Raw genomic sequence first — 27,933 nt, 5'->3', positions numbered from 1 at the left:
TAGCGAACCTTTGAAAAGGAAGAATTCTTGGAAAGAGTAGCAAACAACTCAATTGTGTGAACATATATATCTAGTCGCTATGCTTTCCACGCGGACTTGTAGTATTGTATAAACCCAAACGCTATGCGAGACGAAAACCTTCCAAAGCAATGCAGTTGATGCCGAAGCCCAAGCCCAGCCCAATACCGGTATCCCTTTCTCCGTCATCCCAGCTCTATAATCATCAATCATAATCGTTCTTCATTCATTGTTCATCACTCATTATCCATTGCGAAGAGGATATCAAACGTATCTCCACCCATTCAATCGTCATCCGAATCGACATCCATATCTTGGACATATCGGAAGTATGGCAATTCTCTTAGATCTCCAGCCTCAATGTCAGTCTCACCCTCATTGACCTCGACAATCTCCTCCACACTTTCAGGACCTTCGTCCTCTTCGTCAATCCTGGGGGGCGGGTCGTCGAATATCAAGCTGGTTCTCTCGCCCTTGGTCTTCCTTCTTAATCTCCTAGCACTAGATCCAATTTCATTTGCACCCTCGAAAGTGACTGGCTTTAAATCTTCCTCATCCGTATCACTGCCAATACTCTGGCTTATAGTCCGTTTCTGTACACTTCCCGAACTCCTGCGCTTGCGACGCTTCTCCGCCCGTTGCTGCTCGAGCCATATCTCCCTTTCGTCCTCAGTGGTCTCACATTGCAGGTTCTTCAGACCGTGGAGGACACGCGGGTCGATGTCGCTACGAGGAACGGACCGCACAGAGGCCGCTCGGTCGCTCTCCGCATCTTCGTACTGGTGAGGCCGTATGACGTCCTCATCATCCGAGTCCCAACCTTCGTAATCGCTCTCACCAAATTCCTCGAGTGTGAAGTTCCCTTCTGCCACTGTTGCTCTTGTAGGTTTTCGTGGAGGCGATTCGGAGAAAGGTGGGACGGGGGAGGACGAGAGAGATCGTGGGGGGCTGTTGCTCGAGTCCGAATGGTGCGTCGAGGAGGAGGGGGAGGAGGATCGTGGGGAGAGATCTGCAGGTTCGTTGGAAGGCGTATAAAAGAAGTGAGGGCCATTGCCGTTGGGGGTTATGGTACCATTCTGCTTTGGCAGCTGGGTGGGATCAAAATGCATGCCATTCCGCCTGTTCTTGTATTTGAATGATGCCGATGCTGTCGTAGGTGTCTGAGGGGGAGAGGAGGGGCCCGCCTGCCTGGAGAAGTTGTAATTGGGTGTAGTAGGTCGCATAGTTGCTCTGCCGTTTATATCTAGTAGTGTCTGATGTGCTTTGACACTGTGAGGGGAATTGTATTGGCGTGTCTCAAGGCGTCAACGCCTGTGGTATGTGTGTCTCCAACAGGGGAGAAGGAAGACGAGGAGGATTGCAGTTCATGATAATCAATCTGTAGAGGAGAGCTCGGATGCCAGGGGCCTCGCGACTTGAAGCAATCCAAAAGATAGGCTATTCTTGGTGGAGAGTCAAAAGGGGGTATCGGATCTCCCAGAACTCTTATTGTTCGGTCCTTGGGTCCAAGTCGAACTCTCGCTGGTTGGGGAAGGGTAGTAGAAGGGGTAGGCGCTGCGGATCAGCGAGCAGGGCGACCAATTGTGTGCTCTGCTTATGGGAAGTGGAAGAAGAAAGACTGGCGTTGCTTGCTCAGATAAAAAGGGGTAGACTTGTTTCGGAATGAAGACAAGTAAAGTGTGCGTAGTGTATGAGGTTGACGTGGACGTTAAGGTGTGAGGTGTCCGAGATAATTCTGGGATGGGGGTGGTTGAAGGAGGAAATGTGCGGCAAGCCGAAAACTTATACTTTGTGCAGTATTGGCCGTACCCGCAAGCAATGAACCGCAACCCAACAGATGGGACCTTTTCCCGAGATCCCACAACGCACTCCACTTCCACTACTACTGGACCCGTGGCAGGGCGAGGATGGGGGAGAGGGACGGGAAGATCTGGACTGAACTGGACTGGGCGGCAGGCAAGCTGGCAATCAGTCAGGTATAGGGCAAACAGACAGGGGAGGATATCGACCAGGCAAGCAGGGCAAGGAATGTAGTAAAGAGAAAAGTAAAGAATCGTAGTCGAGTGAAGCAAAAAGAACAAAGCAGACCAGACCAGAGTAGTGCAGCCAGCCGGGGTTGACCTGTCTGTCAGTGTCGGGCAGCAACGCAACCGAATGGAAGGTCCTGTGTATGGACAGGAGGGACGGGCGAGGACCGGTCCGTCAGGCCTCTTGTCGTCGACTTATGCCCTTTCCTACGCTTTTGCGCCTATGGCAGGATACCGGAGAATTTGTGCCTCTGCCAGTGTGGTATGGTGCGGTGCAGTTCGTCCCTCTATCGTGGATGCAATTCTTGCGAATGAGCCCGTCCGGGGTGATGGAGGGGTGACTCGACTCGACAGGAGAATGCGCCCCTTGACCGTGGACTGTCCAGTGCCTGGCTTACGGTACTTTACTTCGTTACTCTGCTCTGGCTGATGGCAGCTGAGAGGCGTCTGCTCGGCTCTGTCGCTATTTTAATTTGAAGGAGTGTTTGATGCGTTGTCCACAATCAAATTCCGGGCGAGGGCGAGGGCGAGGGCGAGAGCGAATGCGCGAAGAAGAAAAAAAGTCGACTCAACAAGGGTGTGCAGCAATATTAAGGTATATCAAGCCAATCGAGGGGTGATGATGGAGGAAGATGCGTCGGGCGAAGCGGCGGGAACTCCCTCATTCAGTGGGCCGGTAGGCTCTACGTGATATTAAATCAAAATATACCTAAGGTCCCTAGGTACTCCCTTTTATCTACCTACGTACTAGGCACTTCTTAAAATGACATCTTATGGAGACACCTGTCACAGAAAGAGCTTAGACATACTGTAAGAAGAAATACAAAAATCCAGTATGCTTAGCATGGAATGTATGGGTGGATTCTCCTTTTACTTTTTGATTTCCTGTTCCGAGTGAGCTGAGCTGAAACGTCTCCTAATGACACCCTAGCAAGACATATCTGCTCTATTATTTCACCCGAATCCGATTGTTTTCTGCATTCAGTATCTGCGTGTTTTCCGCTTTCGGGCAGGAGGGTCATTCTGCAGAGCATCTTGCATTGTCCCACAATCTTCCCGCCACCGAGATCTGCTCCGATAGACGGCGAAGATCATGGAAGATACTCGAGGGGAGTGGGAACTGAATGCTTCGAAATGAGCAGCGGATGAGATTTCAAAGAGGGATCTGCTGCATGGGGGAGTCAGGGGTGGGAAACGCCTCATTGTTTGCTGACGGAGGAGGCTACGACGCCTGTCATGCGACAACCACCGCTGGAGCTATTTATGTCGAATCCTACTAAGCGGTAGATATGATCACACCATTTCTGCCCTGCTGTCACGGAAACACATTTCAGCTATGGTAAAATAGTCTTACCTAGAGATCAAGGATCCTCAACAACAAGAACGGTGGACCACGTGATCCTTGATATTTTTCATGCTCCGCCATAGCAGTCTTTCCCTCCCTTTTCCTTCCATTCTAATTATGATGCCGATCAAGGATGCTAACAAATCAGGAAGTGGGAGGTTTCAATACCTGTGTTTGCTTTTCTACACGCCCGTCAACTGTTCAGAGCATCACGTTCTACCGCCTGGACTGGTGGACTTGAAGGATGTAAGCGAGCTCGCTTCGCCAAAACAAAGCTGGTGACAATCTGGAAAGATCAACAGGACTTGACCAGGACGGACTCTACGCATGACCTCTATAAGTACTACATATCATACATTCTACATAACATGATATACACTCCTTCAAGAGTCTCCCCTCCTACACCGTCCATTCCCTCTTTCTCCGCTGTCGCTTGGCTCAGGTATTGTCGGCCTCACTTCCCGTGGACCGAGGCTAAACAAAGCATTAAGTCCAGACAACATGCACAGAGCAGCTTTTCGTCATTAGCATTCATCCCAATAGAAGATAATCGGAATTTAGAGCATACCCAGTATACAATTCGTCTGGAAGTACCCGAATCTCTCAGTCAATACCCCCGAGATGATCGGCCCTATGAAAATCCCTATGATCCAACTCATATTCGCAATGGAAATAGCTCGCGAACTCCCACCTCGAGGACCGAATATCTGGGGACATTCGTTTTGGATCTCTTCGATAGCAGCTACAATTGATCGTGTCAGCAAAGACCGATTCGCAAGAAGACACCTTTCTCTGCTCTCAGCGATCTAGGCCACAGATTCTCTTACCAGTCAGCTCCAAAACCCCCACCCCACTCAACAACGGTATCATGCACCCCACAACCAACATCCCCACCGTAAACACCACTTCCCCCCTCACCCCCTTATCGAACCACTGCTGCCACGCCCATCTTCCCTCACCCGCTCCTGGCACACCCATGATCAGTATCGCCGGTCCAATAACGAAAAACGCCACCGCGGCCGGACTCCTCGTCCCAACCTTATCCTTTAGACTCCCAGCCAATGGACCGAGTAATATGCCTGGTCCTTGCAACGCGAGGAATAATAGACCGGCTTGGAGACTGCCCCAGTTGAAGGCGTCGCGTACGTGGAGGGGGAGGGTGGTGTCGAAGCTGGCGATTATCATGGAGTAGGATATGAAGGATGTTATTCCCCCGAGGAAGCGGCGTTGACGGAGGACGAAAAGATAGAACGAGAGGCCGGATTTTTCTTTTTCGGAGTACGAAGGTGATGGTTTGGTTGGCAGGTTGGTGACCGTGTGGTAGGTACAGCGGTTTTCATCGAGGGATTCTTGGGAGAGGAGGGAGGCGGCTTCGCTGGGTGCAGGGGAGGAGATGTTAAGCTCTGTGTTTACATCATGTTCAGTTTTCTCTCATCCTGCGGAAAGAAACATTTGTGATTACAAACTTACCTCTCTTTGCCTCAATCATCAGCAGTCGCAACACAGCATCAACTGCAAGGAGCGCGAACGCCGTACTCCAAGTGGGCCAGTACCCAATTAACTCCAACAACACTCCGGCCAACATCGTCCCAGCCGATGTTCCCACAGAAGCAGCCATAGTGACAAGACCCATAGCTTGCCCCATCCTATCCGAAGGGATAGTCTCGGCTATCGTTGCGATCCCGATGACGAATATCGCATTGCTGGCAAAAGCTTGGATAAATCTGCTTATAAACAACACAATGGCTATGCAAAGAATCAGCAAATTGACGACTATCAAAGACATTGACCGCGAGTTTTAGATACCAGATTCAGCAACAGCCAGCCCCAAGGACCCAACCATCGCACCAGCCAACGAATACAGCAGCAAGGCCCTCTTATTTGAAGTCCGATCCGCAATATGCCCAACAATTATACTAGCAAAGAATCCTACCAGTGCACTTTCCGACAGCAAAGCCAGTGTTATCGACTGCGTCTTAGAATTTTCGAGTTTAAGTCGTTGTTCCAACATGTATGGTAATATCGGTACGATGAAGCCATACAAAAAGACATCTGGGTGTGTTGTTACCTATGAGAAAGGGTGGCATAGCAGCTTGGAGGCAGAGACAGATGGCATGAGATGAGCACATACCTGTAAATAGAGCCATTATGATAGCTACCAATGTGAAAGTAGCTGACGACCGCCAGCGGTGTCCCCATGGAAGCGTCTCAATGGTTGGCATGGCCATGCCAGTCAGCTATCACCAAACACGAAGCTGACTTTTCTGCAGGACAGTCGAACACGTCAGAGCTGACTTCCAATCCTTTGAGCGATAAGTTAAGTCCTGACGGAAAAATACAAAAGCACAAAACGATGTGATATCGGAATGGTTCTCCAGAACCAAAATCAAAATCAAGCTTGCGGCTGCAGCTTCAAGATACAAGAGAAGTGATACAAATCATCTGGAGATCTGGCCAAACTATTGATTGTCGCTCTTCTCTGCTTAGCTGGAACATGAGAACACCTTGAACGGGAAGCAGTGTACTCGCTTGCTAATGCCAATTCATTATTACCCATCCCGACTCCTTGGTCTCTGATGTTGTATCACCACCAGACCAGCAAAGCCCGAAGAGTCTTCTGCATATTGGATGAGCACCAGAGGATAATCGGTTGAGCTGCGAGCTTGAACCTGATAGCCAACTGATCGGCGATCTGTACTCTCGTTGCACTTTTTAGTCATTTTGGGAGGCTACTGAACTGGGATAGTCTGATGACTGTTTATAAGGAAAGGGCAGAGATGGCGGGCGACAAGCACCGGGATCGTTTGGAAGATGTGCGACTTGATGGTAGGATTGTGTATGGTCTAGCGCAGATCTTGGCTATTCGCGCAGGGTTTGTGGTTGGTTACAGACTTGTGTGGTCATTCTTCATGGTAGGCTAGTAACACTCACGCGGATCATTGCTAGGAAACTGTTATCTCGCAGGTCACAGTTTCACCTAATTGGAAAGGGATTATCATGTCCAAACAGCCAGTCAATTCTTCGATTTCAACATGTGTTTAGTACTCCTCGGTCAAGCTGGAAAGGCTCAAACCATAGTTTTCAGAGCTTGGAGCATGGCTCTTCATTCGTAGCTAAAGTTCACAGTTCTATTAAAGTGAAAGTCGAGACTGTATTGACAACGATTGAATCGTCTTTATAACGCTTAGTATTCCCTTTAAACTCTCAATTCTAGCGTTTTATGTAAATTCAGGTCAGACGGCGCCCTCACGTGGGCCCTCTCCAGAAAGCTGCATTCCATCACTTCAAGGATGCACTCCCTCCACACAAACGAGCACCTCCCAACCCTTCAGCGCAGCCTCTCTGTGCGGCACCGCATTCTCTCTATACAACTCACTCGCCTGATACCTCGCATACTCCTCAAAACTCCTATAAGTCCTCATCGTGACTACATCCCAAGGCGTCTCACTATCCCTCAACAGGCTCATCACCGTACCTGAGAAGAACTTCGTCTCTCCAGGCGTGATGCCGCACTCCTGGGCGGCGAGAATACCAGCTGGGACATAACGCGTGTAGAATGCGTCGCGGCCGGAGATAGGTGGTAGGGAGGCGTGGGGTGATGAGGCGGGGTAGAGGGCCACGGGGTGGAAGTGGAGCAGATGGAGGACTGTGATGGGAGTATTGCTTGGAAATTGGTCGATGAGGGAGAGATGATTTTTTGTTTGGATTGGAGTGTAGGTTGGGGCTGACATTGTTGTGTTTAGTAAGAGATTGGTAGGGGAAGCAGGTGACAGTAGCCGAAATCGGAAATCAAGGAATAAAGCCTCGAGGACTGACGATTGTTTTAGAGACCTTGGATGTAAAATTGATTCATGAAGTTTCCTTCTTGAAGTCCAATAGCTATTTTGCCAGGAGACTGCTTGATTCTAGGTGTGGGAGACATGTTGTCTCCTGTAACGACAAGACCAATGAAGCAACCCCATCCATTCGCAGGCTTAGGCACTCCGAGTGTGAAACCGTCAGTCAATAGTATTCGAATTACTACCTATAGTCTGCGTGCCAGCTCATGACTCTCTGCTGTGCATTTAATTCAGTGCTGAAGTCACATATCGGGATCGTGTGTGTGGCGAGAATTATTGTCGTGAAACTGTGATATCTGCGTGTACAGCCTCAACCATTTACCAGCGCTTCAAATGTGTTGACAAGTACCACTCTGAGTGGATTTCAGCTGGAAACGCCTCCTTTGGCGTCGTACAGCGAACCTGTGCGACTTTCGGATTTGTTTCCCTTGGCTCGCTTGAGGCGGGAGAAATAGGGGTCTTCGCTTAATTTATGGGACACCCTCTTCCACCTATTTACTCGCAAGCCGATCCCACCACGACTTGAATGGAGTGGTGATTGACCAGCTGTTGGAGAAATAAATCATATTGGCTATGGCTCCAACCTACAAATTGTTCGTAAATTTCAAAGATACCTCGGAATTTTTGGTTCATGGGTGTTGAGCAGCCTCAGCACCTTTGCCTTGCACGGCAGCACACGAATGCTGCACCATACCGAGAAGGTTTTCGTTCGCATCTTACAGGCAAGATACTCATCTCCGCAGGTTGCTTTCTTTGGCCTAGATTTGCTGAAAAGGGGGAAACGTGGAGATAAGCTGGCGAGCACAGCATATTGTGTTGAGATAGTGTGCCTTGGACCCTGAAAGTTCCCACATCTCTAGGGCAGGGCAAGGACATCCAGCACGTATATCTGGTCAACTACCCATTTGATTCAGGACTGTGGTGAACGTACTTGGGTAAAATTCTCAAGTCTATGGCATGATTGAGACACTCCACCCAAAAGGCAATCTTACGGCACGAATGAGCACCAGCAGAATTGGATCGAACCCGGAACTGGATTTTTTTTTTTCTCTTTCAAAACACCCCATCATGAACTCAAATTATGTTGACCCCGAGCGGGCAGTAGCAAACATTTTCAACTCTGCCATAGCAGCAACAGCCATTGCCACGTCGTGGGAACTTGGTCTCCTCACCGAGCTGAGGAACAATGGGAAGATCAATGCAGAGAGATTCGCACTGAAGCACGACCTGCACATCGGCTCAGTACAGGGCCTGGTAACATCGCTCGTCACTGTTCATGTCGTAGAACGAGAACCGGGACAAGACGTGGACCATGTCGTACCGGGCCGGCTATTCGACGAAGCGTATCGGACAAAATCGTTGTTTCACTGGCTCAGCATTGGCTCTGGTGATTTGTTCTCGCGCATGCCCTGTGTCCTGCGAAATGAGAATCGAATTGGGGATTTCTTTACCAGGGACGCCGCTGCCATTGCGTATGCTTGTCGAGATATCAATAGCCAGTATTGGGATCCGGCATTCTGGAGTGCTATGGAAGGACTAGATTTCAGCTTCTCGTCTGTTGTTGATCTTGGATGCGGTAGTGGTGGACGGCTGATACAGGTATGCCACTGTAGTCGGTCCAATCTGTGACTCAGAACATTTTGTTTTAGACACTGACCATTTGACCAGATTTTAAATCGGTATCCGGGGGTAAAAGGACTAGGTATCGATATTGCTGTCCCTGCAATCAAGGTCGCATCGGCGGATGGAGTTCAGTGTGGATTTGACAGGAACCTTTCTTTCGTGCAGGGCGATGTGCGAGACCTCACTTACAGGCCAGAATTCGCAGAGGCTGAGCTCATCACTTGTTTCCTCATGGGACATGACTTTTGGCCCCGGGAAAACTGCATCAAGACACTGAGGCGATTACGCGAATCATTCCCCAAGGCACGACGCTTCTTACTTGGTGATACGTTTCGCGGACTCTTGGACAGTGGGAACTCGGAGCATGCGGTCAAGGAGAGCAATGTTCCAGTCTTCACGTTAGGATTCGAGTTAGGCCATGCAATGATGGATGTTTGTCTGCCGACGATGGAAGACTGGGATGGTGTTTTTGCCGAGGGTGGGTGGCGATGCATGCGGAAGCATTTCACCAAATCGCTCGCGTTATCTACTGTGTTTGAATTAGAACATGCATGAGGGAGGATCCTGAAAAGTTGTATTATTTTTTCTCTGACCAAGAGACAATTAGAAATAGATAACTTAATTGATTTCTCATCAATGCACTGGACTTCGAAACGTGACATCTCAGATGCGGGCGATTAAGTGATTTGGGCGCTTAGCGGTGAACCTGCGAGCTGTGCAAATCTCAACGTTCGTTGTCTGCCATTATCCCCCTGCTGACAAACCTACCTATACGTCAATCATCGCCTCTATCGTCCTTTAAAGAACCTCTAACTTGACAATGGATCGAATCCATGAAGAGGATGAAATGTTCAGACTACCGAAATACTTCGTGAACGGCCTTCTATTCTCCATACACGATGACAACTCTCAACTTGAGGTGCGTCGCTATGGCAAATGTTTCTATATCACAATGTCGCCCGACAACTTTGTCGATTCACCTGCCATCAAACAACAATATCTCGATTACCTGGCTGCGGAAAGATCCGACGCTACTGATGACGATAACATGGCGGAGGACTACAGTCCAGAGGACTTCTATGCTTGGGCCCTCGAGCCGTGTCTTCCACTCTTCGAAATTGTAGCTCCAACCCCAGAGAAGAACCCCAAGATCACTCTTCATGATTTTCTCCACCCAGAGGTTTTCTATTATTCGCTCCGCGTAGTCGATGGGGAATTGACCCCGGTTCAGAGTGATGGAAGAGGGGCTGGAATGTTATCTCCAGGTCTCGAGTTGGATGGCTCAGCATTCTCTCCAGCATGGCCCTCATTTCTGCCAACAGCAATCGAAATCTGTATTGCGAGCCCTGAGGATGCCATTATGGCTTCTCCCAACAAAGTTCTCGTTAACGGCAAGGGAATTTGCTTCTTCAAGCTGTACCAGCACGGCGACACAACTATGGCTCTCCGCGAACTCGAGAACTACAAACGGATCACGGAGTCTAATCTAGATCCTGATGTACGCATATGTCGCCTCCACGGCGTTGTTAAAGATGACGAAAACCAACTTATCGGGCTGCTATTAACATATATTGAATGCGAATTTCTAACTCTGGCTTGTGCTGTGGAACCCGACACTCCGACTTCTACCAAACAGAAGTGGGTGGATCAAGTCAGGCACTTTGACACAGTTACACGAGGCCGGAATTGTCTGGGGTGATGCCAAACCAGATAATATATTAATCGACAAGAATGACGACGCGTGGGTTATTGATTTTGGTGGAGGATATACTCGTGGGTTTGTTGACAGAGAGAAAGCTGGAACTATAGAGGGCGATTTGCAAGGATTAGAGAAGATTGTCGAGTATGTTTTCAGCGAGAGAGCAGAGTAGAAATTTTCCTTCAAAGCTAGCTCTATCGCCACCAGGCGTCTGGCGCCTTCAAAATTCAACATGGACCGTCTACAGACTCTGTGCCACCAGATGTGACACAGCAGGACACGGAACATGAACGATCTGCAGGAACTTCCGACTGTTACTTCTCAACATTCAGAGAGCGGTGAAGATTGTCAGGGGCATTAAGTTGCAAGAACGTCTAAGCTTCCTCCAAAAATATCTTCTGAAGGATAACAAAAGTGACGACTTGCCATTGACTTGAAAGACGGTCGTAAGACTGCAGTACCACCTCCTATGATACTTCAACTAAAATGGCATCTTTCCCACCACCTTCTCTGAGCACTGTCAATTGGACATCAGCAGAGAACCTCGAAATTCAGAAAGGTGACAGGTGAATACTCTGTAGCATTGAACACCGAGCTCATCTTCCTCTCAGTCAACGGTCATGTCGAGTCCACTTTTCACAAATCGACTGGAAAATGGGCACCATTAAAATTCGTGTCCGATCCGTACTTACGGATCCATGGCTTGTCAGCTGGCCTCAATTACGGTCAACATGCATTCGAAGGTATCAAAGCCCACCGCATGCCTGGGACGCCTGGGAGCATATCCATATTTCGTCCAGATCGCAATGCACTTAGACTTCGCCACTCTGCAAGTATGATCCACTTACCTCAATGTTCCAGAAGATATCTTTTTGCAGGCATGTAGAATGGCTGTCGCTCTCAACGCCGAGTATGTTCCTCCTCACGAAAGCGGCTGTGGATTGTACATCCGGCCACTTCTCTTCGGATCCAGTCCAATGTTTATCCCTGGATCGCCAGACCAGTGCACTTTCTGTGTCTATGTGTTTCCGACATCAGTAGGGATGCACCCAATTCCACCCGTCAAAGCTCTCGTCCTGGATGACTTTGATCGTACAGCACCAAAGGGAGTTGGTCACGCGAAGGTAGGAGGAAATTATGCTGGAGTAGTGCGCTGGACAGGGGCGGCCAAGGCACAAGGATTCGGCATCACACTTCACTTGGACAGCGCGAAGCATGAAGATGTCGATGAGTTCAGTACGTGTGGATTTTTGGGTATTTTGTATACTCAAGATACCCCAAACGACGTGACCATCGTCGTGCCTGACTCTCCATGTGTCATCGAGAGCGTTACCAGTGACAGCATTCAACAAATAGGTCGAAGCTGGGGCTGGAAGGTCGAGAAGCGGCCAATTCATTACATGGAGCTTCCCGTTTTCAGCGAGATACTGGGGGCTGGAACTGCTGTTGGCCTGGTTGCCATTCGATCGATCACGCGAATGGGAAAGAAGTCTCGAGAAGTATTGTCACCACTTGCCCAGGTGGTGTCAGATGCTGCGGATTTGGAAACGGTGGTTTACATAAAAGATGATGAGACAGCCGGCGGACCTGTGTTCTCGAGGTTGACTACTGAGTTGAGAGCAATACAGCAAGGCAAGGTGGCGGACAATTTTGGATGGCGTTGCGAGGTACGGGCGGAGGACAAGCCAGTTGAAGCCTGTGGTAAAATTGTAACACTCTCTCCAGTGCCAGTGATCTGATATCGTTTTAGCCATGGCATATGCATTTATTACTAGGCGATGATCTTATCAGTGTTTTTGAATTAGCTCCACTCAAAGTTCGAAGCAGATGTACTTATTCGTCTTGTGAAGCCTTCGCAGAGATCTCGTGGGGTGATCAATATCATCTAGTTGAGCGGAAACATCGTCTTGCTGTTTGAACCCGACAACACATTTGCGATCCCATGAGGCATCGTCTACATGATGAAGTTAACAGCATTTAATCCCCACCAAAGATCTGAGAGGTGGCTTTTCGGATCCGTAGACTTGCTGAAGTAAAAATCTGATGTGCTCACGCAAGTGTTGGTGTTTTGAGAACTTGGGAGTTCCACGCTTGGCCCAAACATCGCACTGTAAGAGCACTGGTCACGTGTCATGGAATCCATCGCGACTTCTTGAGCATCACGACGCGTCAACATGACTAAATCTTTAAGCCTTCCACCTCACACAAACACAACACCATCTCTCGTCGCCATGTCTTTGTTAGAAAGGCATCTCGAGCAAATAGTACTCTCAGCAGAATCCATTGCAACACTTCCGTGAGCTCCAAATCCAGATTGAAGTAGAAAACACCCCTCACTAACCCCGCCATCAGGTTCCCAACACCCAAGATATTTACCAATGCTCTCCTCTCCACCCCGGACATCACATCCCTAATACGAGATACCGAACCTCACGAACGCGCTCTCTTCTCCGTGCCTCCCCCACCAACACACAGCACAGCCAGCACACCCTACCCAGACCCCGCACCGTCCTCGCGCCGACAAACCGTCTTCAACGTCGCGCAAGGAGAAGTAACATCAGGCACAGCGATCGGCTCTCGCGCCCCACGCAAAAATACAGCTGTAGCAGCAGTCCTCGGCGCAGAGCTCCACAGCGAAGTGCGGAAAACAGAAGGGAAGGGCGAAATCGATATCGAGGTTCTACTGCGGGGTGCGGAGAAGTTAAATAATGTATACAGCGTACCTGGTGTTCCCGACCGGATACAGGGGCTGAGGAAGAGATATGTGCAGATACTTGGAGGTCTAGAATTCTATGAGGAGAAGGTGCGGAGACAGACGAGGGATCTGGAGAAGATAAATAGGGGTGGTACACCTGGAGGTGAGGATGATGAGGAGTTTGAGGATGAGGATATGGAGGGACAGGAGGGGTTTGGTGGGAGTGAGGAAGAGATTGAGGTTACGGAGGAGGATTTGAGAGCTGAAGAGGAGGAAATAAGGGAACTTGAACGGAAGAAGGAGGAGCTGGAGGCGAGGGTTAAGGGCATGGAGAAAGATCTGGGTGGCTTGTTGAGATGATGATGCCTAGTGTTACGTCGCCATGAGTTCGGAGCATTGTAGTTGTCCGACAATATCTGCGAACTTCGGCACAATGAATTGATCTTTGGTGGTAGGAGTTTGATACCCAAGGGTGGACATAATGAAGTATGATTGGAATTCCCGTTCCTTCAATTATTTGGCTTTAATTTGTCCTTCGCTTTCCAACTTTTCAGAACTTTTGCTACCGTACTGCTTGGATGCTTGGGACTCAAACGCAGCTGGAAACATGACAAGCAGCAGAGATACCCACTTACTTTGGCATCAACACGTACGCTTTGCCGGATTTGTCTGAGCAGCCCACTGTGTGGTAGCAGGGGAGGTGTTGACGCCGGGGCGTTCTCAACCACATCTGGCCCTGATCCGAAATACACGTGTCTAGTTGTTTGTGTCCTATGTTTATCGGATGCCTGCTCGTTGGTTGTGTCCATGTCTAGCTTGCGAGCATCCCTATATTCGAGCTCTGCTTCGTGTTTTTTCTGCCGTTCTTGCATTTGATGTGTCTTCGTGCAAGTCGAAATTAATTTTGCACCAATAATGTGGAGGTTTTTCTTCGCTTTGACTAGATGTTTTCCCCAAGATACTGGTAGATTGCCCCTATCAAAACCATTAAAATGGCGGGTTTGCCCTGCTGTTTGTTATGCTACTGGCGTTGAGACTGTTGGTAGCAGCAGCCAAACAACACTTTGGTATGTGATGAATCCAGTATAGCAAGCAGACTTAGAAGTTTATAAGGAGCAAGATGACCTGTCTGAGACCTGTACCAGTGCCCGCAGGATTTGTTGTAATAGCAGAAGTATGTCGACTTGTGTTTCTCTAACAATGATCTGCAAATCAATACCGCTGGCCTTGTCGCTGTGGTCCTCCACTTCGCATAGTCTGTCGGTACCTGTGAAGGCAACCGCAGCCGACACGCTTGAGCCTGTACTCACAGTCGTAAGAGTCATACATCTCAAAAGTACATTTTGCAAATGATTACACTGCGCCTTGTGGCGGAATGTTTGTGTGTCGGCCACGACTAGTTGACCCTTCACCGCAGAAAGTGAATACCACACAAAGGACGTTTAGAAGAGAATCTATACCGGTTTCATTCGTCATTTGGATCCTGTCATAATATTTCCTAGTTAGGCATGAAAACAGTCGATGTGACATGATGCTGCCTGAGGAAGAGATTTACTTTCGCTGCAGCTTGGAGCTTCGCTTATGATGTTTTCTTCTTATCTTTGGCACATCATAGCCCCTTGACGCGTTGTTTTCTCGATACAATCTCCCAACACGAACTGGAATACCCCTTTGTGACGCACACGACGCATCAGTCTTCAGATCAAACTCTACACAACTCTACTCAAGCACATACACTCGTTTCCATTCTTCAACATGGCCGTGAACTATCAAGATACGCTTCTGTTTGACGGTTACAATCTGACCTCCGCAAGAGAAATTCGATTTCTGGCAGTGGCAATGAAGGCGTACAACAACGGCTTGGGAAATGGTTTCCAGACGCGGGCTTTGAGTGACCAGCGAAAGGCAACCATTACGAGAGTTGCAATCCAGATGGCAGGCAGTGCTAGTCTCAGTGATGCCATAGGAACATTGGTCGTCGCTGATCGCGAGTCTGACGACATCATAATAGCAAGTGGTCGCATGCTACAAAACTTTACATACGAAGCGGTAAGTCCTCCAAAATTTGAATCATGCCCATAAAGCCCCTGCTGATGAGTGCCAGCCTCCTAAAATTCGGCCATCAATCAAGCCAGTCCCAACCGATCCTCTTCCCCGCCAGCTGGTTGGAAAGAACGCGCCAGGAGTCAGAGCCATCAAGGATCCGTCGCTTGACATTAGCTTTGCGAGACACGGTACCCCGGACAAGTCCAAGTACAAGTTCAAGATCGATTTCGAGAAGCCAAATCCTTACATGAGCTCTAAGTGGGACTACTACGGCACTAAATTCTACAACTGGTTGGATGACCATGATGAGCCATCCTGGGACTCGGCAGCCAGTCTGTCTAGGCTGAACCAATGGCGTTCCCAGATCTTCAAGCGCTACTTCGGCCTCAAGAGACAACCTCGCGATCATTGGGTCGTCAGTGAGAAGAATCTGGTGGTGAAGCTGATGGAGAAAGACTTGGAGAACAGCGCGTTTGTTCGGTGGAAGCGATTGGCCAACAACTTCAACCAAGCTATGAAAGGCCAGATCCAGAGTACGGATGAGCTTTTGGTTTCACAGTTGATTGGACACAAGGATTACTTGGATGAGGAGCGCATGGCTCCATGGTTCGTATAACTTCTCTTCCACTACGTGTAGCATATGCTGACATATACAGGCGTACTCTGGGTGCCATCAAGGCTCAGACTACAAGATGGGTTGAGACCAGGAGCTTGGAGGCAGAAGCTCTGGCCGGGGAGACATCTGAGGTTGAGTCCTCGGATGATGAGGAGGAAATGCCAGATCCCGCGACAGAGTCGGAGAAGATCGCAGTGGCGAATGGAAAGCGCAAGCAACCGCATACCAGAACTATGGGTAATTGCAAGTCGAAGAAGGCGAAGAAGACCATTAAGTCGAAGGGAAAGGGCAAGAGAAAGCACAAGGAAGTGGAGGATACTGAGACGGAGGACGACGACTAGGGGAACGGTGGTTGATCACCAGTGTGGTGCTTTTCTTGTATTGGGTTTCTGGGCTGGGGAGCTTGCTTTTGATTATATTTTTGGTACTAATGGGACTGTTTGGGTCGACTATTCGTACGCACTCTTTTGCAAGTTGCGCTTTATCATTCTACCTCTGGCTCTGATCGTTTTACAGTGCTAAATACTAAGTCTACAGCTGCTATTGCAAGCAGTCCTCTCACTCTTCTTTTGAATTTCTGCCTTGCTTCTACGCGTCTTTACATCTTATACCTTCAATAATGTGTTTGACTTCTACCAGCGCTTCTTGGAGTGCAACTCCAACTATCAAAGTATCGACTAATCATCATTGCACCATCGAAATGTAATCTACGGTTACAAGTCAGAAGCGCCCGCCCTCGTCGAAGTTACGCGAACTATTTCGGATTCTGCGAGTCTGTGTCCTCCTTTCCAATCTCGAATTAAGCAAAGGTCTGACAAGGCTTACTTGAAACTGAAATATGTTTACGCTGCAAGAAGTTACAGAATTCCTGGCCGGGACAAAGCCTGAGTGACATACACAGCCACCATTGCCGTCAAGATTTTCTTTTTTTTTTTCAGAGCCTTGTGTGAACGCGTCTTAGTATCTCATATCAACGCAAATTTCAAAAGAAGCATGTCGATTTTCAAGACGACAAGAGCTTGAGCTCAGTGACATATGAATATGAAAGGACGTGTCACAACGCGATTGGGCTGTACACTCTTGAAAGTCGCAAAATGGTGATTGTGTTGCTCTTCCAACGGATTCATCACGGCGAATGACTCAAATTGATATGCCTGAGAGAATGGAATCCATGGAAGATAAAGACGACAGCCAGTATTATGGCCACGATCAAGTCGATTTCATGTTTGGGCACACCTATATATCTACATTTAAGATTGGCCTGAGCTAAAACCTGCCATCAACAAAGGCGGTTTCACGCTTCCTCCATCCTCCGATTGTTCTGAGTCGTTCTTTTCCCCTCCCATGTGCCGCCTCTTGTTTCCGTTGTAAGGGAGATGAAGAAATTCCTCAAACCACTAGCTCCATCTTGCAATATATAAGCCCCCTCCTCTACCTCCTATCGAGCTACTTTTCTTTAGAAATCTCGAAAAATACCAAAGCCTCAACTACGATAAGCCGCAGTCAGACACAACAAGCACAACAAAAGAGCCATCCAATAACTTCAACCAAGACACTCCGTTTCTTCAGAGGTACTTCTGCTCATATACTTCCAAAGACCTCAAGCTCTAAGCTCACCTACCCAATCACCAGTACTCTTGGTACATTTCACACAGCCTCACATAGCCTCACATCCACAAACGCACATCCAACGGTATGTCAAGTCAAATGTGCTCACATATATCCTCCCTTGTACAGAAGATCATCATGTCCTTATGTACTTCTTTCAACCTCTCTTGTTGATCCTCCAAAGTTCAGTTGAATAGCTAGCTTCTACTGTGCTTGAGTTCAGGAGTCCCAAACATCTTCAAACTTACTTCCGCATACCAGGCTCTACAGTTGCTAATACTCCTTCACAGAGTCTTCGAAATGGTCAACTATCCAGGCTTCGATTTGGCCAACCCAAACATGGTCCGTCTACTTAGTGAGGCGTTGAAGCTCTACTTGGAGGGCAATCGTCGGGCAACCAACAATTCGGCCTTGGGTAGAATGGACGGCACCCAGAGGGCGACTTTCCAGCGTATTCTAGGACAGATGGAAAGCGATGAGGAGTTCCGCGGGATAGTCTCAATGGTCATTGACCTTCGTCATGAGAGCGACCGGGAGGTTCTCAGAGCCGCCAAGGACTTGACTAGATACGTGCAGGTCACCGAAGTAGGTCTACATCACATTATTGTCCATCCATCTTGCTAATGTATCTTAGTCTTCTAGTGAGGAGCAATCTGAGGATGATAGCTCCGAAGATGAAGATACTGATTCAGAAGATAACGACCAGGTATGTCCTCATGTAGCCAAAGTATATCACAAGCTGACCTATCATAGGATAGTGAAGGTCCAAGTGTTAAAGTTCTTGAGGAAGATGGCTACCAGATTGTCTGGGATCCAACCACCATGAGTGATGACTTCGCCAAGCCTGGAATTCCAAATCACGCCTTCTACAAGATCATCATTCCCCTCCGCAAGGAAACGGAGCCAGGCTCTGGAATCTGGGAGGATGCGTCGCCGATCAAGTTCGACTACCTGGAGACTCACAACGCGCCATCTTGGGAGTCATCAAACACACTGTACAAGTTCAATCAGTAAGTGCTAGCTCCTTTTGATAAGCCTTCAGTCCTGAGATTTGAAATAACATGGTGCTAATTTTTAATAATTCAGGTGGCGCAACCAAATTTTCCGAAAGTACCTTGGCAACAAGCGACGAACTCGTGATCCTTGGTTGATGTCGGAGCAACAACGCATCATATCGCTGTTAAAGCAGCAGCTCCAAAATCGGGACAAGGTGCGGGCAAGGCCAAAGTGGAACCGTCTTGCCAACGCCTACAACCGCGAGCTTCATGGGACGATTCAGTTCAAGGGCTCTAAACTTGTACAGGAAGGAGTCAAGAAACTTCCTGTAACAGATTATGATCGATTCGCTCCTTGGAGAACTAAAGGAGCTATTCAGAACATAATCAAGAAAGAAGGAACGTGGAAGCACTTGACCAAGCCGATCTTAGATGGGGCCAAGGAGCGTCGAAGACAATACGATGCGCAGCGCCCAGACAATGTGGTCGCCTCTCCCGGTTCCCAAGATGAGAAAGAATTGCCGAATCCTGACGCACCGAAGACTAAAGCGCAAGTCAAGCAAACGAATGCGGCGAGACGGGAGGCAAGAAGGGAAGAAGCCTCATCGAAGAAGGGACAGGCGGCAATTGTTGTGAACTCGTCGGAGGAGGATTACGAGGACGAGGACGACGAAGATGATACGGATGAGGATGGCGATTAATGGCGTGGTAGCAACGCGTAGAATATAATAGAAAAACGATAGTCCAGACAGTATCAATTGCCAATGATGACACTCCTTGTGAAATAAACAAGCCCACTGACTTTTGCCAAGGCGAGCATGCTAAGCGAGACTCACAAAACACCAAACTGTCAAGACATCCTCACTGCTTCGTACCCTCCGGTCTTTCGCTTTCTCTAAATCGATTATCATAAATCTCCTTACGCCAGTCTGACATTCAATTCCGTCTGTATTGCTCGTCATTTCGTAGTTGCTGGCCCTTGGCACTTTCATGTTTGAAAGTTCTCTTATCACAGCTGAACTAAGTTTCTCCTATGGGGGCGGTGGGGGGATTAATCTGGGATTCTTGGAATTCCATAAAATGAATTGGGTTCTTATTTTTCTTCTCTGTGGAGACTGGTCCTGATATCTGCATCAGTCTTTGGGTCAGACGACACAAGCCAGCCCACCTTGTGCCCCACAACCATGCGCGTAACGTATGGCATTGCGTAACGTATGGCATTGTCAAGCCGCAATTCCCTTTTTGATCACCAAATTATGTACCCTGGTCTTCTAGATTATTCCATAGCTTTTTCCAAGCACGTCTAAGCAAATGTAATCCTAACACCTATTTTTTCTTTTTTTTTTAAAACCCCCCCCCCCCCCCCCCCCCCCCATCCACGCCCCGCTTCGGGAACTTGAGCAGACAGTCCTTCAATTCAGCACACCCTTTGTCTATTTTTAACATATGTCGGCGTGTGTACACTCATGAACTACCGAACGCCATTCTGCGCTACTTTGCAGAGATGCGTCTCGGTTCCGTTGCGTTCAGACACAATATCTTGGAGTAATTCCTAGTAAACTGCATTCGTACTCCTGTAGTCCAAGCACCCGTAACCAAAAACCTTCATGAGGGTGCATCAACGAAAAAGTTGGACTCAGATCTGACTTTGTTTTATCCCATGTAGCAATAATCTCCGAGCAACTACTTAGCTTTAACACCAAGGGGCTTCTCCTCCTTGGCGACTGGGAGTCTGGGACGGCAAAAGAATTAGGGCAGCACTGAGTCCATTTTCCCCTTGCCATGTAGGCACATGGAGAAATCAACAATAGAAAATACGAAATTCTAGGTTGCACTCTGGTCATTCAGAATAACAAACTTACAGAAGACATGGGAAATGGGCACGAAAGGGCTGGCATGCCGTGCCTGGTCAAAAGCATGTTCTTATTGGAATTAATTTGGAAAGCGCGAAAGTACTCGAATCAAACTTAAACATCAACGCAAAATGACATCGGACAACCGAAAACAGAAATTAGCGATCCTGCTTATTCTCTTCATTGATATCCCAGGATTATTCTTTGCGAATGTACAAAGTAGGACTTCCGCCAAGGTAATTGTTACCGCCACCGCCATCTGCGTGTGGAATCTTTTCAGTTTCAGGAAACCCAACATCTAGCTGGCTCCGATTGAGAAGATTCCTGCTGTACAATTCATTCGTTTTCTGATGTGACTTTTTTCTAGTTCTATCCACCATTAGTATGCCCCAAGTAGCTGATTTTGATGGCAGCTTTTAGAGCAGTATACCAGAAGGTGACTTACGTGCCTGCACCGGGAAAGGGCAAGGGAAGATCATCTTTATCCTTCTTTAGAAAGTATACATATGGCTCATCTTCGGCGACGAATTCAACATCCCAAACATAATTGGTAAAGATTGCGATCGGGCGGGCAAACTCCATGAGAAAGTCGCACATACGTAACGTTGTGCCGAAGTCGCAAACAAGTGTCTTTTGATCGATTTTAAGCCAACCCATTTGATGACCATGCAGTCCATTAACAACTTCCATATTGTAGTGTTGCGCGGCGTCAACGTCTTGTTGCCAATAAAGAGGGTCCTGGAGGAAGATCTTAAAATCTGTGTCGTTGGAATTTTCATGGCACTCTTTCCAGACCTCGCGAAAGACAATCAAGGACGCTGTTTGATAGAAAAGTCTTCTGCATCCGGCTGTTTCCGGGTCGATACTGGTGGTGAGAGGCCCGATTCCAAAAGCGACCACCTTACAGCAGCTAGTTTTCTCGAAGAGCCGTCGTACCAATTCTGTGAGTCGCTTGCAGAGAAGTGTTTTCCTGAATTGATCCAGGTTTTTATCCAGATGCGAAATGATGTCATTTGCACTCGGCCAGTACTTTTCTCTGCGATCATTTACAAACTCTTCGCCTTCTTTTTCTTTATCGGTGTAGGGAAACATTTCGTGCACTCTGCTAGAGAAGACAATATTAGCAAACGTCCTAGGTAATGATGTCAATTCTTACTTCCAATCCAACTGCTTAGCCTCACGTGGCTTTTCGAAGCTGACATCTCCATTCTCTAGTGCTATATTTATCGCTTCCATAAGTGCACGACTCATAGCCCTTAGCAGAGGACGACCCCAAGTGTAGAAATTCGCACGAGTGACGATTTCTCGCTCTCTGTCTTCAACGTTCATTCGTAATAATGTCTTCCAATCCAGAGGATTGAGATTGATGCCGAAGTATGGATTCAAATTCATGGTGCCCACTAGGTGACGCTCGTCGAGGGAAGCCATTCTGAAGATGAGTTGGAAAGTGAGAATGAGAACGGGTCGTTTTGTGATAGACTGTGATAGGACAAGTACTGAACAAGAAAAGAGTTACACTTTGTACCAGTAGCGACAGCTATTTGGAATATGTATAACGGTTAAATGGCCTTTGAAGCGGGAAAAGGTTGCCTACTTATACATCTTCGGTGATTCATCCACATCCCACGTATGTCGGGAACAAAGGGGCCGGTCTTCCAACATACCAGGTAGATTATTATCAGGTTCATACTGGTTTCATTTCACATAATTAAGAATCTGCAGGGATAGTTTCTCTTTGAGTAGCTTTCCATGAAGAGGTTTATTTTGAGAACTTATAGACTGCTACTCAATATAGAAGCAATCCACCCCAGAACCTTGTGTTTCGTCACACCTTTCCTCCCCTCCTTGTTTGCATATGATGAAAGAGCTTTGCTGCCGCCTCTATGCAGTATTCAGATGGCCTTCGCACGCTATTTTCAGACATTGCCAAGCCTTTTTGGGAGTTCTCCGGATCTGAGACAAAGCACCAAATACGTTTTGGTAGATAATGGTGGGGACTTGTAACACCAACAATTATGCTGGTCACCAACTTGCATAATCTGAAAGGGAATAAAAGTCTTCTGGGAATAGAAGCAAGTATAATTGTCTCGAAGTACCCACTTATCCCAAGAGACAGTTCGTAAAGTGTGATCAACTAGAGCACACGGTGGGTAGAACCTAGAACAGGAAGTTCATTGGCCACAGTCTTCCAGGTAGTTCCCGTCACTACTCTGAAAAATGTTTGTTTGTTTTGAGATAACATCAGTCTACTTTACGCAAACAGATGCAACATCTTTCATTCTAATCATTTTCTTTCAGACCAAACCTCAGTTCCCAATTAAGAACAGCCACATGACTACGGATCGATTGAAGCTGTACAAAGACGCACTCTGCAGACTGTCAAGTCCTTCCTCCTGGTCATACGGAACACTGAGCAGAGATTGAATATTACCACAGGGATCGACGTTGTTCAGAAGGAAAATATAAAACGAGAGTATGGGGCCGCTCCAGGCTTTAAAGATCAGGCATGTAAGATTTAGATTTTTTAGGATCTCCCAGATGGTTTCCTAGAAGCATCCAGGTTATCGAAATATGAGCTCATCAAAGTTAAAAAGTGGGCCACAAGCTTTGACTGTCAACAGTGAGGCTAGGATGAAAATTGCCTGGGGCTATTTCAGCATCGTCCAAGGATAACTGGCCCAAGAAACGGCATGTACACAGATTTTCACCAAAAGATTATTGACTACCCTGAAGCTTGATCTGGGTACATAGGTGTCCAAGGATATTGCGCTGGAATACGCTTAAAAACTTGTAGAATAGTCCAGCTGTGGTTGCAAAGCAAGAATGTTGTGCAACTGAAAGAACGCAAATGAGAAAAGTCACGACACTCCCTCATCACCATGCAAAGTCGAACGTCGTCGAGATAGTCTACGAAAGATCGGAAAATACCTCCAAGCATAGTGGATAAGTAGATACTCCCTGTTGGTAGTAGCTGTGGCAATGATATGTCAATTCCTGAGCCGAAACCAGTATATGTATGTAAATGGAATCAGGAACCCCAATCGGCGCGGCTCCAAAGAAGAGGATTCCGACAATAAAGTTCGCAAGGGGGGGGAGGATTCGATAAAGGGTAGTTGCGATTAAGAAACCATAATAATCGATAGATAATACAAGCGGATTCCTATAGAAAATATTCCATGGCGTCAGGAAACGACGAGGAAGCAAGACCAGTGGGGCAGTCCCGACAGAGGTCCGGGTAGGGCGATGAAAACCGAGTATGATCCTCAAATTGAAGAAGAAACTAGAATTGATTGGTAGAAGTCACAGACTCCCATGTAATATCTGGTCTCAAAGCTAATAAGACGTGCGAAAGGAGTTGGATCAAGTCTAGGAGAAGCTTTGGAACGACTAGCAAGTAGAAAGCACAATTTAAGAACGAGGTCAAAGGCGTTCGGGGAAACAGTGGAAGTTCTGACAATATCGGGCTGGCTTCAAGCATAGAATCTTGATACAAATACAATAGAGGCGGTTTCGCTCAAGATATCTCCTGGACCTGGTTGCGTCGGGTGGGACTTTGGGGCCACGTTGTTCTCAAAACGCGATGAGTCAGCAAGCTCGCTTAATGTGAGTACCATTGTTGACATCAGGGCCTGCCAAGGTGCTCCATCAAGCAAGAGCTGAAAATTATGTGACTGATGATTTATGGAACTCGAGATACTTTAATGTGAGTGAAAAGATCGTCATATCCTCCTAATATCACCCTGTCCACTCACTTTTATCGCAGTTCTCGATCCCACAGGACACTGACAGTCTTTATTCATGCCAAGCAAGCACAGAATGCCAAATAAAGAGCCCCAAAAACAAGCGCATCCTAGACCATAAATGACACAAACTCCACTGGGAGGTGAAATCTTTTTTCCTTCTCCGTATCGCTCAAAAATCGTTAATGACGGATAGTGGCGTTTTGATCTAGCTAGCTCGGGCCGTTATCTCGCTTGTAGAGGGCAATGACAGACACAATTATTGATCTTGAGAACACCTTTATGCAGCTCAAGGCATCTCGAGTATAGTGTTTTGTTGCACACTAATTCAGATCACAATTGTTCTTGCAAGAGTCCTGCCGTCTCTGTGTGAAGTGTGAGGAAGCCTTCAAGGGCAGCTTTGTTGACCTTTGCCAGCCACTTCTCCAACTCTGGAAGGGTTTCGATCTGAGAGAGCCCACTGACCAAAAACCGTTTATTCTGAAGGTCGGACATGTACATGAGTCTCCCAGAGCAGTCCTTTTTTATGTCGACTTTGCAGCATTTGGCCTCATTGCTACCCCTGATGAAGCAGCCTCAGGAAATTTCGGATCCAGTGTTGCTGGAGTAGTTAAAGCAAGAAGACTGGGCAATATAGACACAATTGTCTTAAAATGCACATCTGGTAGAAATATCAGAGCACAAAGCTGATGAAATGATTAGCACCGGATTTCAGCACCCTAAGATAATGGCGTATCCGGCTCAACTTATACATGGCAATTCCGAAAGCACGAAATCCAAGGGGAAAAGCCCTGCTCGACTATCGAGGGGTCAAGAAGTGAGGACTTCGTCCAAAGCACTTCAACGAAATCGACATCTGGGTCTGTATGACATTTTACGATTTCGATTGGACAACTTTCCAGACTGCAGTACTGGTCCCAACACGGTACCCACACCCCCTGGCGAGAGATTGAGAGAGAATCAGTCTTTGAAACTCTTGAAGAACACTGCATGGGCGACATCATCTAGAGTACATTAGCAGATATCAACTTCGATGAGGCGGCAAGCACGTACAAACGCTTGATAGCTGGTATTCAACAACGAGCAGGGGCTGAATCGCGGATATTCTCAAACTAGCAAAGCAAGAACTAGATGGCGAGGAGAACATGATTAGTAATTTCTCAAGAAGTCAAACAGTGAACGAAGAGCGCTTCGCCCCCGTTCGGACAGGCACTGAACTTTGCAACCAGGTCGAATATGCTCCACATGAAAACATCAAAGAAGTCATGCATCGGGCTCGAGATGAGGGTGAAATGGTACACGGGGAGAATTGTCAGCATAGGGCCCCCAAGAAATGGGTTACAGCTAGCCCAGACTTGCCAGTCAGTGGCAAGGATGGGGGACATTTCAATCCAGAAGACGACCTTCCAGGTTGCAAACGAAGAGCCTATTCTTTTGGTGATTTAGTCTTTTCACAAACGGAAAGTGAGATGATTTGCGGTGATTCTCAAATCATCTCAACGCAGGAAGCTCATGCTGAATACCTAGTAAGAGCCCGAAATTTCACGGGTAACCGGGGGCCTCCAACGTGCATTTGACCTTATGGGCCCGAATCGTCACAGAGGTGGACAGACTGAATTAGACCCAGTTCACTCTGGATTATGATGTCCTTGGCTGTCCTGAGCACATTGGAAGCGTATTTCTGTCGACTCGTGTACAAGTTATTTCGGCCACTTGCAGGTTGCCTCTTTCAGCACCGACAATGAGCAAACAATTCCTTCTGCATGGAAGGTGGAGAAGTTTGATTCCGGCCGTCTTCCGCGTCCGCTTAGAAGAGTTGATGCGGGCTCTATGATAGTATTGTCCATGATGCTATTGTCGCTGACCTCGCTAAGGCAAAGGCAAGCTTTTGGCCGCTGACTATAAATCCTCCGCCCCCCGCATGACTTGTCTCCCAAAGCACTTTTTCATTTAGCAAAGTTGAAATCTTCGACCAAAGTTTTTTCACTTCAATCATACCATTGCGATCGCTTGCCAAGAACTAAGGCAATTTCAATATCGCCACCATGTCTCCAACAAGTCCGTTACGGCGATACAACCCGCTGTCGGTCCTCCGCAACATCAATCTCGCCGATGTGGATGAGATCAACAAGACAATGCACTACCTGGCTCGCTGTAAGTTTGCGAAAGTTCTTACTCAGGGATGCTCTTTTCATGTTACCTCATTACCACGTTCAGCTTTCAATTGGGCATCTCCCACAATTTCCGTGAAAGTGCGCTGACGATCTGCTCATTCAGGTTTGGACAAGAGCGGAAATATTGCAGGCTCAAGACGGATTGCGGAGCAAGCTATGGTAATGATAGATAAGGGACCAGTCCATCGAATTGTCACAGCCATCGAGCGGAATACCGACTATCCTCTCCTTAAAATGGCAGTTGAGCGCTTGCTCGAAGCAAGAGATCGCAGCCGGCTTGAGATCTTGGGTGCCATCTCGGAGATTGAGCATCTAGCGGAAGAGAAAGTTTTGATCAATCCCACTGTTTGGTTCAATGAGTACGTTGAGGCTCTTGACCGGTTCTTGGAGCTTCCGCCTCTTCAATTCGTTGAGGTAATTCGGCTGCTGCCATATGCCATATCGATGAAACACTGACATCCCTTCAGCTGCCACTTCACAAACGGAACTCGAAAGATGAATGGTCCCCTACCACCAGATCCAAGAGATTTTTGTCAGGAGAGACAGTTGTCGCACAAAGCCCCGAGCAATTCAACACCGAAAATTCTGCCGAGTGCAGTCCCAACAACCCGGTAAGTCTTCGTATAATTTTGTTGGAAATCTATTGATGCCACAATGCTAATAAACTGCTTTCTGAAGAAGATTGAGTCCAAGCCCGTCCCAAAGCGTCTCCCTAGCCACGCCAGTGCGAACCTATCAATCTCGAATGTCCCCAACTCCAAGATCCCGCGCACCAAGGCCAGTCCCAGCACTCCCCGTCGAAAGCGCCCAGAACCGATCTCCCACGAACACACCCTTTCATCTACACCCGAAGCTACCTCCACCACGCCCAAGAAGCGCGGCAAGTCTCCCAAAGCCTGCAATGAGTGCCGTCGCCGCAAGATCAAGTGCTTGAAAGATGACGGAGATGAGAGCTGCATTTCGTGCTTCAAGCTCGGCCGCGATTGCATTTTCAGTCCGCCTTCCTCTACAAAGTCGGCTGTGCGTGGTTCGCTGAAGAGAACTGCTACGGAGGATCTCGTAGAGACTCCTGTCAAGAAGCGAGCATCCAATGGAAATTCGAAGATGTACGTTCAGAGTGTTGATACAGATCAAGAAACTGACCGGTGACTCAGCACAATGAAAAATATCTTGCACGAGTTCGACGATATCAAGGAAGGACAAGCCCTTGGAATTATTTCAGACGCTGACGATGAGGACTCTGGCAGAAGCACAGAGGAATCTGCGGAAGTATTGGAGGTCAGCAAGGACTTGCCATTTCCATCTGATCCTGAGGATTTCGAGTACAATCCAAACAAGCGAGTTCGTCGTGGAAGGAGAGAAGGATCCAAGTCGATTCGGAAGCAGTCGGCTCCCGTTGCTGAGTAGATAGGACATTGGCAAGCCGCCCTACTTAGAATTTTCAGCTGGGACCTTGGTTAGCTTCAAAAGTTCTCTCCTGCATATGACTGAGGAAATATCTTTCGTGTTACCCTTTCTACAGTTGGTTTGAGACTTGGCGGGAAGGAAAGAACGCTCGGAGGAGTCATGGCATTGGGAGTTTTGACCATGATCGACTGCGTCCTCCTCTAGGCAAGTGGCCATCGGTATGTTTTTCATTGAGAAATTCATTGGGC

The 27,933-nt window shown here is 47.8% G+C and overlaps 11 protein-coding genes across 11 annotated transcripts; 7 read left to right on the top strand and 4 right to left on the bottom strand.

Moving 5' to 3' along the window:
- Positions 1-32: 32 nt before the first annotated feature.
- Positions 33-2,202, bottom strand: ONS95_014150 (uncharacterized protein). Its single transcript, XM_058507804.1, has 3 exons — positions 2,028-2,202; positions 1,091-1,979; positions 33-1,027 (listed from the first exon to the last, which is right to left on the bottom strand). Exons 2-3 carry the CDS (start codon positions 1,239-1,241, stop codon positions 303-305), a joined length of 876 nt encoding a protein of 291 aa, XP_058356975.1. The 5' UTR covers positions 1,242-1,979; positions 2,028-2,202; the 3' UTR covers positions 33-302.
- A 1,745-nt stretch (positions 2,203-3,947) lies between these two features.
- On the bottom strand, positions 3,948-5,537 carry ONS95_014149 (uncharacterized protein; the record flags this gene model as incomplete). The annotated part of the gene is made up of 5 exons (XM_058507803.1): positions 3,948-4,132; positions 4,218-4,793; positions 4,861-5,136; positions 5,197-5,442; positions 5,522-5,537. 5 exons carry the CDS (start codon positions 5,535-5,537, stop codon positions 3,948-3,950), a joined length of 1,299 nt encoding a protein of 432 aa, XP_058356974.1.
- A 1,137-nt stretch (positions 5,538-6,674) lies between these two features.
- ONS95_014148 (uncharacterized protein) lies at positions 6,675-7,121 on the bottom strand (the record flags this gene model as incomplete). Its single annotated transcript, XM_058507802.1, has 1 exon — positions 6,675-7,121. One exon carries the CDS (start codon positions 7,119-7,121, stop codon positions 6,675-6,677), a length of 447 nt encoding a protein of 148 aa, XP_058356973.1.
- A 1,170-nt stretch (positions 7,122-8,291) lies between these two features.
- On the top strand, positions 8,292-9,407 carry ONS95_014147 (uncharacterized protein; the record flags this gene model as incomplete). The annotated part of the gene is made up of 2 exons (XM_058507801.1): positions 8,292-8,828; positions 8,898-9,407. Exons 1-2 carry the CDS (start codon positions 8,298-8,300, stop codon positions 9,405-9,407), a joined length of 1,041 nt encoding a protein of 346 aa, XP_058356972.1. The 5' UTR covers positions 8,292-8,297.
- Positions 9,408-9,672: 265 nt separating this feature from the next.
- On the top strand, positions 9,673-10,551 carry ONS95_014146 (uncharacterized protein; the record flags this gene model as incomplete). Its single annotated transcript, XM_058507800.1, has 1 exon — positions 9,673-10,551. One exon carries the CDS (start codon positions 9,673-9,675, stop codon positions 10,549-10,551), a length of 879 nt encoding a protein of 292 aa, XP_058356971.1.
- Positions 10,552-11,438: 887 nt separating this feature from the next.
- ONS95_014145 (uncharacterized protein) lies at positions 11,439-12,290 on the top strand (the record flags this gene model as incomplete). Its single annotated transcript, XM_058507799.1, has 1 exon — positions 11,439-12,290. One exon carries the CDS (start codon positions 11,439-11,441, stop codon positions 12,288-12,290), a length of 852 nt encoding a protein of 283 aa, XP_058356970.1.
- A 458-nt stretch (positions 12,291-12,748) lies between these two features.
- ONS95_014144 (uncharacterized protein) lies at positions 12,749-14,211 on the top strand. The gene is made up of 2 exons (XM_058507798.1): positions 12,749-12,847; positions 12,904-14,211. Exons 1-2 carry the CDS (start codon positions 12,783-12,785, stop codon positions 13,604-13,606), a joined length of 768 nt encoding a protein of 255 aa, XP_058356969.1. The 5' UTR covers positions 12,749-12,782; the 3' UTR covers positions 13,607-14,211.
- A 562-nt stretch (positions 14,212-14,773) lies between these two features.
- On the top strand, positions 14,774-16,444 carry ONS95_014143 (uncharacterized protein). Its single transcript, XM_058507797.1, has 3 exons — positions 14,774-15,295; positions 15,351-15,898; positions 15,949-16,444. The coding sequence occupies exons 1-3, from the start codon at positions 15,002-15,004 to the stop codon at positions 16,247-16,249; spliced, it is 1,143 nt and encodes a 380-aa protein (XP_058356968.1). The 5' UTR covers positions 14,774-15,001; the 3' UTR covers positions 16,250-16,444.
- Positions 16,445-17,527: 1,083 nt separating this feature from the next.
- ONS95_014142 (uncharacterized protein) lies at positions 17,528-19,212 on the top strand (the record flags this gene model as incomplete). The annotated part of the gene is made up of 4 exons (XM_058507796.1): positions 17,528-18,101; positions 18,151-18,222; positions 18,270-18,526; positions 18,603-19,212. Exons 1-4 carry the CDS (start codon positions 17,817-17,819, stop codon positions 19,210-19,212), a joined length of 1,224 nt encoding a protein of 407 aa, XP_058356967.1. The 5' UTR covers positions 17,528-17,816.
- Positions 19,213-20,531: 1,319 nt separating this feature from the next.
- On the bottom strand, positions 20,532-21,792 carry ONS95_014141 (uncharacterized protein; the record flags this gene model as incomplete). The annotated part of the gene is made up of 3 exons (XM_058507795.1): positions 20,532-20,733; positions 20,810-21,466; positions 21,521-21,792. 3 exons carry the CDS (start codon positions 21,790-21,792, stop codon positions 20,562-20,564), a joined length of 1,101 nt encoding a protein of 366 aa, XP_058356966.1. The 3' UTR covers positions 20,532-20,561.
- Positions 21,793-26,149: 4,357 nt separating this feature from the next.
- Positions 26,150-27,896, top strand: ONS95_014140 (uncharacterized protein; the record flags this gene model as incomplete). Its single annotated transcript, XM_058507794.1, has 5 exons — positions 26,150-26,258; positions 26,382-26,692; positions 26,746-26,889; positions 26,957-27,384; positions 27,433-27,896. The coding sequence occupies 5 exons, from the start codon at positions 26,150-26,152 to the stop codon at positions 27,683-27,685; spliced, it is 1,245 nt and encodes a 414-aa protein (XP_058356965.1). The 3' UTR covers positions 27,686-27,896.
- Positions 27,897-27,933: the final 37 nt, after the last annotated feature.

This window comes from Cadophora gregata (genome assembly GCF_030347475.1).
Source record: "Cadophora gregata isolate MNR1 chromosome Unknown scaffold_8, whole genome shotgun sequence".
In the NCBI taxonomy this organism is placed as follows: Eukaryota; Fungi; Ascomycota; class Leotiomycetes; order Helotiales; family Ploettnerulaceae; genus Cadophora; species Cadophora gregata.
This window is presented reverse-complemented; position numbering and strand designations above follow the sequence as displayed.

What these genes read in the sequence shown, in the direction of transcription:
- ONS95_014143 (XM_058507797.1), top strand. Translation starts at nt 15,002, where the DNA reads ATGGCCGTGAACTATCAAGATACGCTTCTGTTTGACGGTTACAATCTG. An exon ending in AAAACTTTACATACGAAGCG is followed by an intron (nt 15,296 to 15,350) that starts GTAAGTCCTCCA and finishes GATGAGTGCCAG; the next exon opens with CCTCCTAAAATTCGGCCATC. An exon ending in GAGGAGCGCATGGCTCCATG is followed by an intron (nt 15,899 to 15,948) that starts GTTCGTATAACT and finishes TGACATATACAG; the next exon opens with GCGTACTCTGGGTGCCATCA.
- ONS95_014144 (XM_058507798.1), top strand. Translation starts at nt 12,783, where the DNA reads ATGTCTTTGTTAGAAAGGCATCTCGAGCAAATAGTACTCTCAGCAGAA. An exon ending in GAATCCATTGCAACACTTCC is followed by an intron (nt 12,848 to 12,903) that starts GTGAGCTCCAAA and finishes CCCCGCCATCAG; the next exon opens with GTTCCCAACACCCAAGATAT.
- ONS95_014150 (XM_058507804.1), bottom strand. Translation starts at nt 1,241, where the DNA reads ATGCGACCTACTACACCCAATTACAACTTCTCCAGGCAGGCGGGCCCC. An exon ending in CCAGCTGCCAAAGCAGAATG is followed by an intron (nt 1,028 to 1,090) that starts GTACCATAACCC and finishes ACGAACCTGCAG; the next exon opens with ATCTCTCCCCACGATCCTCC.